A 12078-nucleotide genomic window follows, 5' to 3' on the forward strand; every position below is an offset into this window, starting at 1 on the left:
GAGCACTTAAGTGTTAACCAACTACATTCTTGACATTTTAATAAGCAAAAGTAGAGAAATCTTTCTAGAGTTGAAGGTATTTCTGCTCAGTTTGCAATGATCCATATTTAGTAAAACAGGAAACTACACATGAAGGGCTAGCATGCTGGTCAGAGGGAAAGGGGACGACCTCATTACCGGCAGCAGTTACTCATAAAAACATGATGGTTCTTTTGTGAAGGAAGCATCTCTGACAGGATGGCTGGGGGCCGTTTTCCTTTGTTGATAGTTTAAACTTGTAGCAACAATATGTTGTATATAAATAAAATAAAATTGAATTATTTATTTTCATCCGTTTGATCAAACTAAAATGGCATAAAGCAGAAATTCCGAGGCACAATTTAATCAATAAATAGTGGTTTATTTTAACAACAGGTATGGCTTATGTACAAGTGCGTCATGTCAGTTAAAACAACAACAAACTGAAACTAAAGAAGTGAAACTTAGAATTGTACAATCCATGATTTTACATTCATTCAATTCTCCAGTTCAGGAGATGTTAGGTCAATCAGCAGGGGTAAGACTTCATCACATCTGGTCTTACCATCCCGTGCTATTATTTCTGAGCCTTCATCTTAAGAAAAGTGGATGAATCCACGATAACTATTTACAACAACAAAACCCAACCTTCTCCTTTTTTTTTTTTTTGCTTTACCAACTATGACAGAGTAACAATCAAGCCCATGGCTGGTGCTAACTGTGCTTTCACTGAACTCCGTGCTAAGCTAAAGCGATCTTCGCTCAGTGAAAAGAGCTGCAGGTCAGAAATGGAAGTAACAGAACTCAGACGTGACACTGATTGTGTTGTGCTGTGTCACTGGATTTGCACCTGTGATTCTATAAAATGGAGCACGACATTCACAGAAGAGTTGATGTGCGGCCACTGCAGGCAATGTGTCACATGCCTTTCACATTTGGATGAAAAAAAAAAAAAAGATGAACTAGCAGCATCCAAAACTCCCATCCATCTTCCCTTTTTTCTTTGTTTCTACTGTAAAGGAGCAAAGTCTAAACATCGTACGTTTGCAGTTCATTGTGCTCTGAGGTGCAGCAGGATGATGTACATACTGTATTGCTTGACATGAGACGACAAAGTTATTAAAAATAATGGAGATGTGTTATTCTTAATTTAAAATAACCTGAATTCATTCATCAACAGAGCTTTTATTGCTCCCTATATGCTGAGTTTGAGGAAACCACCCACTTGATGAGTCAATCAGTGCACACAGAATTGAACCATGGTAAAGAAGGTTTTCAGAGGAGAACCACTAAATAAACTAAAAGAACTCCCTGGATTTATAATCTGAGTAATATCACATTTGAAATGAAAGGACACCATTTCATTGGCTTCATAGTTTTACAGTACTGCATTGCTATTATTATGCAATAATTTGGTCTTTTACAAGCCCCCCTTTTTCATCTTCATAGTCATGATGGAGCCGATCCCAGCTGAGGGAAGAGTTTACAAATTCATCAGAGAGCCAGTCATAAACATTATTATTATTAGTTTCAGTGTAAACGTCCTTTTAAAGACAAATATTACAACTTTAAAACATAAAAAAGTAGAAGAACTGTCAAGTTTCCGACTTGTTCAAGTCAAGTATGCAGCCATCCACAGGTGGATGTGGACTTTTAAAGAAAAAAAAAAGTGCTTTCTCCATTGAAATGTCTTTTTGTCAAGTGTATTGCAATTTTCTTTTTCAATGTAATCGCAGCTGTGTGTGAATGAATCTATGAACACATCGACTAATGGAAAACAGAAGATTGTTGGTGCAGCAACAGTTGGCAATCACATCAAACTTATTGGAGTCTACAGGTTTTCTTTCAAAAAGTAAAAATAAGATAAAAGACTTTTTGCAATTTAATAGCTTTTTTTTTAACAACTTCACAATTAATTTCATGCTCCCCCCCCCCCTAACTGCACAAAAAGTGCCAGCACATTAGAGTGCCACAAATACTGTAAGAAGGATGTATAGTTCTGTACATTAAGGAGAGATTTTTTAAATGCCTTCAAAATAATACTTTGAAACTCCAGCTCAATTATTCATTTACTTACACAATCACACGTACAAACAAAGATGTTGCATTCCACTGATTTGGAGTACCTTAATAGACAATATTGCTCTATTTTCCCCAATATGGAAGTTCTTACAATAAGCCACATGTTGAAAAAAAAAGCTGATTTTTTTTTCATTTCCTCTAAATGGCCAAACACTCATAAAGCTTGCATTTATTTTATATTTATCCATCTTCTGAATAGGGATTTACAGTGTACTGGTGTTTCCTCAAACAGGCAAACACAGTACAGCCATAGACTTTTTGGCACTACTTCTAAATTTTGGTTTCAGTCAAAAGAGTTTGGTAAAACTGAGAAAAAGGGGGATACTCCAATTTGGATGATTTGAATTAGCAGAAAAATACTTCATTCAGGTTTTCTTTCTTTATACAAGTAAGGCGAGATCTTCATACAAATGTGTAAGAGAAATCCAAGCAAAAGTACCTCTTTTTTGTTTCTAACATCTTTGCATTTCTTTACCAGAGATGATGACAGAGCTTCACCCTGTAATGGCGGGCACCATCTTCAAAATGACAAAGATTTCCCACGTTTGTTTACATCCAAGTATTTTCTGCGCTGGTGATTTCCAGTGACATTCCTGACGAGTGGAGGCTTCCGGTCACAAACCAGCGTGCGGCACACCTTCACTCCTGCAGTCTCAGTTATTGGCTAAATGCACATAGAGGGGTCGGGGTGAGGGAGTTGCAAATCTGCGAGTCGACCCTTGTCGACTGGAGTGGTAACATTCACCGGCTCCCACCGCCCGCTGTGGTATCACTATGGGATGCTCCCCTTTGTAAAACACTTAAAGCTTAATTTCTGTGCTGCAGCACTGGCTCACAAAGATATCGTACCGTCGATGGAGTCGTTTTCTGTTGTGGCACTCTCCCCATCTCTGGCCAAGGGGACACCAGAATCTATGGGGGAGGACACTGTACACTCTATTAGAGAGGCAGGAGCCGGTCCTGAAGAGTCTGGATCTGTGACAGAATGTGATACTGAATCAGGCTGAGAGTCTGTGACAGTCAGTGAGGTGGAATCTGGAGATGAGCTGTGAACTATGTCTGTGACAGGAAGGATGGAAGGACATGATACGGGAGCGTTAATAGGTTGTATTTTTGAGGGAGGGACAGAGTCCACTGAGGGTTTGTGACCCAAGTCAACATGTGTAGAAGTTTCAGAAAAAGGGAGCAAACTTTGAGGATCTTGAGGAGATGTATCTGGAGGACAGGGAGAAGAACAATCTAGCTGAGATTCATCTACTGTTTGTGACTGAAGGGGAATGTCATTGTGTGGAGCTACAGAGGGCGAGGGAGGAATGTCAATGTCTGTTACTGGAACTGGGGAGGGAGAAGGAGATGGAGGGGCTGAGGCAGGGAGAGGGGTGTCCTCTAAAGGCGCTTGACTTTTCTCAGAAACAAAGAGGTCAGACTTGGGGATGGTTGCATCCAAGTCACTTTCCAAAGGATTTGGGGGCTCTTCCGTGGAGCTCGGAGGGACATCATGGATGGGTGTGGTGCAAACCGGTGAAGAGTTGGACACAGTCTGCGGGGCGTCATGAGGGGAAGGATCTGTTGAAGCTGCAGGACCTGAGTCATCTATAGGTGTGGGGGACAGGGTGATGCTATCCAATTTCAGAGGGATGTATTCTGCCTTTGACTCAACAGAATTCAAAACTATTGCAAAAGGTTCTTCATCAGACAAAAGTGGGTCAGTGGCACACGGGGCTTTGTGTAAAGGACTGGAAGACAGCAGGTGCTCTTGGCTGGCACAGATGACACTATCCTTACCCAACCCTGCTGCAGAGGTTGGCGATGAAGATGATACAGAGTGACCATTAGGGTCCTTCGGCTCAGAATTGCTATGTTGGACCTCTGTGACCACGGTGGCGGTCATGTTGCCGTGCATCTGAGCAGTCAGTTCAATAGCAGACGATGCCGTGGACTCCATGGTTGACACTACAGCTGTGCCCACCTCATGGAGTGGGGTGTCACTCACTCGGCTGTAGTCCTTGCCACTTTGCGACTGGGGCAGCAGATGGCTGTTTTCTCTGTGTCTCAGCGACTGCAGAAGGGGTTCCCGAGTGTAGCTCTCTCCATCTGGCAGGGTCTCGGGGAGGGACTTAGAGCGGGGCTCGGGCAGCAGCAGAATGCAGATGATGCAAATGAGAGTGCAGCAGGCAAAAATGATGTGGTGAAGAAAATAGCCCTTCTGATTGTGCAGCTCCATGATGGGTGCAGTGAGCATGCCGAAGCCAGCGCTGGCCAGGACCAGACCCACACCACCCCCCCTGCAGGAAGACAGAGAACAGCCTCATGACTATTCTAGGGCTCACAGTTTTCGTTAGCATTTCTCAAATGTAAACCTCTCGTGTGACATTTTATCAGACAGCAGCAGAGAGCGCTGTAAGGCTGCAATGACTTTCACTAAATGGTTGCCAATCCGTTCTTGTTTTTGCACAAATCCACCACCAGATGTCGCCCTTGCAAAAGTTTTATCAGAGTAACATTTTTTTTCAAACTCTAGGCAAGGGACATCTAGAAAAGTGTCTTGTAATCTTAAAGGGGTACAGCACAAGTAATTTCTTGTGGGATAACTTGGATGCTAATGGTGGGAAGAGCTGCTAATCCATCTGACCACTAAACCGCCTGGCAACAAACAATAATCCAGTCTTAATAATATATCAAAATAAATGCTCCAAATAAGCAGCCTATCACACTGATTTTTATTTTAACATCTGATATATTTAAGATAATGTTATATGAAAACCCCCAAATGCTGATGGTACAGTCCAAGTCTTGCTTACCTGATCACAGTGGGCGTGATCTCAGCACAGAAGAAAATGCTCAGGTTGCTGACTGCGTGGGAGGAGAACATACCGATGATGGAAAAGGCGATGGAGAAGTTTTTATTCAGGGTATCCGAGCTTTCAGCTGGAGAAGGGACAGACAGAAACAGATTACACCAGAATCAATTAGTTTGTGGGAAAAATATATTATAAAAATGTAGTTCTTTCATAAACTTATTTTTTATACTATGAAAAACAATTCTACTCATAACATCAAAACATGGCATCACTAGTTTATCTAAAACTATTTGCTCTGAAACTGGAGATTTAATTTAAGTTATTCAATGAAAAAAATGATTAAAATAAAAAAATAAAAACTCTATCGTAAGTTTTCAGTTACTTAACTGGATATCAGGTTTGTGTCGAAATCATAACAGAAATAACAGACTAATAAAAATCCCACTCATAGAAATATTAAATAAATTAGCTTTGGATCAGCTTTTACTTAATTTAAACCCCAAAACTTGCAAGTCTGGCATTAGTCCCTTTTGTTTTAACAAAGCAACTCTTTTGAAACTTGGCCTGACCCTTCCAGAACCCAAACTTTATGCACTTACAATGTTAATCAGCCTCTTTGTTGCATGTTTTAGTCAGGACCCGCATGACGATAGCTGATCCCAATTTCACTGTTAAACTTTGCTGCTGTGGTTTATACAGTTTTGACTGATTAACCCAAAACATTGAATCCTTTTAAATTCCACTGAACCACACAGCTTTCACAATCATTTTTATTCTTTATGGGGGGGTCAGCGCAAAACTTGTCAGGTTTTGAGAAGCTTTGACCCAGTTTTACTATTTTCCGTGTGATCACCAGCAGATTTACTCAACATCGACCAACATCTGGGCACTTCTGCTTGATGAAAGTCTGAGTCTTTCACTTCATCGCTTACTGTTGAATAACTTTTTGAAACTAATTTCCTAATGCTCCCTGTGTAGTGACAATAAAGTATTCTATTCTATTTAAGCCTTTGTGGCCTTTCTTTTGTCAAACCTGCAAGTTTTCTGGAGAACATAATGCTTTCTGCTCTTTATTGCCTTTCATGTTTAGTAAAAACATATGTTTAGATAAAAGCATTCATCATCTAAATAAAAATACATGTTTTGTGTTGCATCAAGTGATTGTGGATCCATTGCTGCAGAACTTTTTCAGTGAAAGGCTCTCACCTTTTTGCATAGTCAAATTCAGCTAGTTCCTATTTTTTCTTCTCTCTTCATCCTGCCTTGCATGAGTAACAAATCCTCATAATCACTTTTTAGATGCATCTAGACGCACTTCTAGTTTAGTTGCAACACCAAAAATAAGACCTACCCAGAAATAAACGTGCAAATAAAAGTCAATAAAAAGCTATTATTGGTTGAATATTGGTCATTATAAATAAAAAATGTGGGCTGAGGCATCGAGATCAGAGGAGCTGAGTCTGAACGAGGACTCGGTGTGAGAAAAAAAAAAGGGAAAAAAACTGATAGAACGCAACACTGAGCAGCAAGAGCCTCACCCTGTTTAACATTAGAGAGGTAAATAAATGAACAGGAGCATAATCAGATCTAAGGACTTCATTATGGCTATCTGCAAGGCTTGAAATGGCGAGATAAAATATGGACAGGTCATTTTCTAAAAGCTCAGAAAGAAAATGCAGCCACTGTAACCCAAACACAACACTCTTTACATGAATAACTACAATAACACAAATGATGACAAACCATTTGCTATTAGAATACAAAATAAAATAGCTGCATAACAAAATAAGAGGAAGCAAAAAATTGGATTTCCTAACGAAAATCCAGATCCACTTACCAATATTCAGGTGTGCGCTGTACTTCCCCAACACTGCAGAGAGATAAAGACAAATATGCATCAGTGAGAAACACACTTGGAAAAAAAATCAATTCAGGCACTCAAACAGCAGGAAACATTAAACACAAAAGTGTTTACTTCTGCGGGTCAAACAGCTTCAGAGAAAGGGTAAAAACAGATTTATGAGTTATTGAGTCCAACTTGCTTGTAACTGAATAAACAGGGATGTACAGTTTTGATCATTCAATGGACTTTTTGGTAAACATTGACTAAACTTGTGTAATGGTAAGAGGTTAGTCAAGTCCACACAGTTAAAAGCCTCAAACACGTATGTTTTACAAGGGAAAGGTGGAAGCAAAAACAGCCAAAGTCTTTCTAGTTTCACATTTGAAAGCAGTAAATGCATCTCTGCACTTCTCGTTTGGACACAATTATAAAATACACAACTTTTGTTTTTATTGTAAAAAAAGGGATTTCGTTGAATATTGGACAAGTTTCCGTCAGGGAAAAAACGGTGTTCAAAGAAAATCTGCAACTTGACATGATTGCAACTAAAAAACAAAAACCCTGAAGCTTGGTCATGTCTTTTCAGATTGATCCCTGTGATGAATGTAAACAAAACAAAAAAACATCTGTTATCCAAATAGGAAATCTGGGGGGTATTCCAGACAGCAAGATTAAACTACCCTGACTTTAACCCTGAAGTCTGGCTGAAGTCTGCCTGAACTTGCTTACTCTGGGTATGTCGGTTCCAAAAGACCGGATATGAGTTAGCGTGATTACGCTCGACTTGGTAACCCTGGGTTAATGCACGTGCACGGAAAGTACATAAAGACATTCTCAATTCTCAATGGATCGTCGATTTCCAGAGTCACCATGGAAACGCGTGGAGTACAAAAGAGAGCGCTATACTTTAGTGAGATGGAGTCTGAGATTTTAATGACAGCGTATGAAGATTATACGCCCATCAAAAAAGTAACACGGCTGCATCAGAGTTTCTGTTTGAAGAAAAATGACAGAAAGAGTTAACGCACTAGTTTCTGATTTTATTTCCAATTAAATTGTGATGTATATATATACAACTTAGAAAATTTAAATGAATTGATTTAATTGGTAACAAGTAATTGAGTTACATTTATTCAATCTAATTTCTTATGTCTATCCAACTCAATAATTGTTTATACAACTCAAATTTACATATTTATCTAAATAAATGTCATATTACTTCAATTCAATTAAATGTTTTTCCACATTAATTTATGGTACTTCTTGAACTCTCATATGTCCAAGTTAGAGGCGGCAGATTTTCTCATTTTTATAAAATTAAAATAAATGATACAGTGTGGATTTACATTATATACCATGCAGTTAATGTATCATGACCCTGACTGTGACTTCAGTTTTTGTACTATATTAATGCACTAGGGGTGCTAAATAAGCTCATCATCCTCCCCCTGCCTCTCACTCATTGTGCAGAAAGAATCAAACATAACAGGGCAAAATAATGCGGCAAAACTCAGTAAAACAGCTACAACTAAACATATTTAGACAAAAACCTACACTTGTACCCAAATCCGTCCAGACAGGCAAAGGGAATGGTATCCCACAATTCCTTGTGCTGTCGATTTAACAGCAGCACCAAAGCCACACCTACTTAATTGAATTAATTTGAATGAAAGTAAAATAAATATCTGATAACTACGTGTTATTTTTAAGTTGCCTGAACTCAAAAAAATGATTTATCTTAACTGAAGCAAACAATTAAGTTAGATCAATGTAAAAAGTTTATCTCTACAACATGGATACGTGGTCTTATCACCCTCTCATGGTGGAAAAAGTATTATTTGAGCTTCTTCATCCACTAAATCATCTTCAAATGGACACGTCATGCTGCTTCACCTCTCTGAAAACACACTAACCTTCAACTAAACCTGCTCCAGACCAGGTTATGTTCAGAGTATGAGTTACTATGGGAACTAAGCATACCCTAAAACATACCTCTGTTTTTGGAACCGACAGCTGAGGTTATCCGCTTCCTTAGCCTCAAACTTACCGTGGTAACTAGCATAACCTGCTTTCTGGAATACCCCCCTGCTCCCAACTGAATGGAGGTCTTGCTTAAGCTTTTATGGCATTGGTTCAGATGAAATAATGTCAGCATAACAGTAAAATCCAGCTGGTTCTCTTTAAAAACATACAATATGCCCTTAGATTGGTTTTCACAATAAAAGTTTTAAGGTTTTGACTAAAATGTTTCCAAATGTTTTTGCTCTCTTGGAGTTTTTTTTTTTTTTTTTTGGTTTTTATAATAAAAACATTTAAATAATATCTTATAAAGAATCCTGCATTTTGTGTTGTAATGCTAACAATTCAAAGGAAAACATTGTAGATCAAACTTTAATGGTTTGTTTTTTACATTTTGTGCGGGACTTCTTTTTAAGAGTTAAGAGCTGAAACATCTCCATAATTTCATCCAGGTCATGGCAGTGCCAGATCAGCAAGTTTTTCTTCTTTATAGCTCTTATGCAACCTATTGACCTGATAGCCGTCGTTTTATATTTGATTAATTGACTCATTTTAGGCTAATAGTTTTCCAATAAATAAATGTAGCCAGATGCATTTAGGAATCCACCAATGTACTTCCTGTCATTGCTCCCTCATAATTTTTCCTGCTTAAGGGGAAATCTGGAGATGTTTCAAGTCTTGAATATGTTTCTAGCTTAACTTAATTTACTTTTAAGAGGTTATGTAATGTTAAGGACTTCCAGCCACAGTAAAACCGCATCATCTACACCAGAGGGTGTTTCATTGACCAGGAGAAGGAGATGCTTTTGACGTGACACTCACAGTTAAGCAGCCCCAGCTGCAGCAGCGACGCCAGGGCGGTGATTATCATGAACATAAGAAGGCCTCCACGTCGGCCCATCAAGCCGACAGCCGGGCACAGAGCAATGCACGACGCCACTGCAATGCCCGCCATAGTGTAATAATCTGCATAGAAGTTTAGGAGCATGGGTTCTTGGACTTCCTGATCCATCAAGCTGCGAGCGAAGCAGTGGTGGATCCCATAGCCTGTTAGCCTGGACGAGGAGTAAACAAAAGAAATGATTAGCAAAGAAAACGATGCGCGGTTCCACAGACAAAGAGGGAAACGTTGGATTATAGACACAACAAGAAAAAAAGAGAAGAAAGAGAAATAACAGCAATATATATATATGTATATATAACGACGGAGTACAGACAGGGGAGGAAAAGACAATATAATTTCCTGTAGCATGGCATCACCACGTACGCCTGAAAGGGCTCATAGGTAAACAGACAGAGAAACCGAAAGAGAAAAAAATACAAGCAAACATTCACATCCTGCTGTGGGATAGTCTAATGTTTCCCAAAGACAAAACTCATGAAATATGTATGTTGACTGAGGGAGGAAGGGACACAGGGGTAAAGCTAAACTGCATCTGCCGAGCTGCAGAGCCGATTTCAGATAGAGGGATGACAAGAGAGGAGATCCCATCTGAGATGAAAGCAGAGAAGAGCACCAACATGGAAGCAACGCCCAATGATCAATGCTGTATTGATCATCCTGGAGAATAATAACAGCATTTTGACGGGCGAAAACTGGCTCTAAATACACCTTTATGAGAATGTCCAAGCACATTCAATATTCCCTACCTCCAGGTGATTTTCAATCATCACTCCGATTTAGCTGCAGCTTTCTTAACGGTAATAGAGAGGACTAACACTTACGAGTTGACGCACAGAACAACAATGTTCTTCCACAGGTTTCTGGTCCCAACCATCTTCACGATGCACGTCTTCTTGGGTTTCTTTTGAATATCCTGCTGTAGCTCTAAGAACAAAAAGAGGAACTGTTTTACAATTTTTTTACCCTTTTTACTTCAAGGAATGTTTGTTGTTAGCTACTGTTTGTCTGAATGAGTTCTTTTCAGACCGACTTAGATCTGAAGGAAACAAAGATACAAACAGGAAGACTCGTATAAATTATGAAGTAATGATACCTGAAGCAAGCATAGTTTACATTTTTGTTGTTCCTTTCTAGTAATCTGCTTAAATAAGAGGTAAATGAGATATTTTCCACATAACAGCGTTACATTCTTGGCTGACATTTCACTGTTTAGGAAGGGATTTATATTTCATGCCTACCCTGTATTATTTGGGCTTAAGTGCAATAAATTAGAGCTTCAAGATGGTTAAAATAAATATATTTACCATGCTAAATTATGAATATGAAGTCAAAAGGCAGTTTTGTTGCTTTGCAAGTTCAGAATAAAGTTCTTAGAATGATAAAAAAAAACTATTAACAAGAATTTTCAAAATAAAATCTTTTGCTGACAAAAAATACATTAAAAATGCATTAACTAATAAAATTATTATTATTCATAAGATGGAAAAAGGAAGAACTGCTACACTTCTATAAAACTGAAGATGCTGGATCATCCTTGAGTTTATTAGAGTGCATATTTTACAATAACTAACTTGTTCCAGGCATATTTTAGTCACACATTTTATCCAAATGAAACCCATACATAACATTTTTAACTACTATTTAGGTAATGATAAATTATTTAATTTTATATATGATTACTTCTGAGGAAAAAAGCTGAGATTATTAATAGATGGACATTTGGTTTCTTCTCAGTATCATTAAGGTTCTTATTATTTTTGTATTTTCCTGGAGAACCGATTGGTTAAAAAACCTGCTTGTTAACAGGCATTGATATCTTTAGAACCAAATCTGAGATGGGTGTTTCTGCACAATCTGCCATGACGACACATGAAGCTAAAAACCGAACCACCTCTTTACTGAAAATCCAGAGTTACACTCAAAAGGACCTGGCTAAGCCACTAATCCTGCTTTGTAGTAAAGACCCTAATCAACATGTTCCCTAAGATTCACACAGAAGGCGGAGCGCAGCATTTGCTTGTTTCACGTCAGCCGCCTCATCTCTCTGCAGTCTGTGGAAATTCTGAAGTGAGACTAAATCAGATGTTGTTGCAATTTGAAACACTCCAGCATAAGATTTTCTGTGTTTGCATTGTGTCAGGGAACAATTTGTTTTGTACATAATCTGGTTTTGGTGGAGTCGTCTTGATAAACCAACATCATTTCTACCAAGAAGAAAAAATAAATAAATAAAACTGGCAACCTGTGGAAAATAATTCATTAACTAACGTCACTAAATACAAGTGATTTTGTATAAACTAAAATGTATTTCGAGTCCAAAAACTTGGAGAAAATAACCTAACTGTGAATGTTCGTAAATTCCAAATTAAAAGCCAACAACAGTCTTTGTGCTCTAAGAGTAAATCAAAAAA

General features: G+C 38.5%; 1 protein-coding gene across 1 annotated transcript in view; it reads right to left on the reverse strand.

Annotated features, from left to right (window-relative positions):
* Window positions 1-379: 379 nt before the first annotated feature.
* LOC101165507 (solute carrier family 22 member 23) overlaps window positions 380-12078 on the reverse strand; it is a 34953-nt gene continuing 23254 nt past the window's right edge. Inside the window, exons 6-10 of the mRNA XM_011486896.3 lie at window positions 10489-10591; window positions 9586-9818; window positions 6739-6771; window positions 4902-5028; window positions 380-4385 (exon numbers count right to left, since the gene is read on the reverse strand). Of these exons, the coding sequence (XP_011485198.1) occupies window positions 2933-4385; window positions 4902-5028; window positions 6739-6771; window positions 9586-9818; window positions 10489-10591 (1949 nt within the window). The 3' untranslated portion in view covers window positions 380-2932. The remainder of the gene's footprint in view (window positions 4386-4901; window positions 5029-6738; window positions 6772-9585; window positions 9819-10488; window positions 10592-12078) is intronic.

Source organism: Oryzias latipes, chromosome 17 (genome assembly GCF_002234675.1).
Source record: "Oryzias latipes chromosome 17, ASM223467v1".
NCBI classification, from domain to species: Eukaryota; Metazoa; Chordata; class Actinopteri; order Beloniformes; family Adrianichthyidae; genus Oryzias; species Oryzias latipes.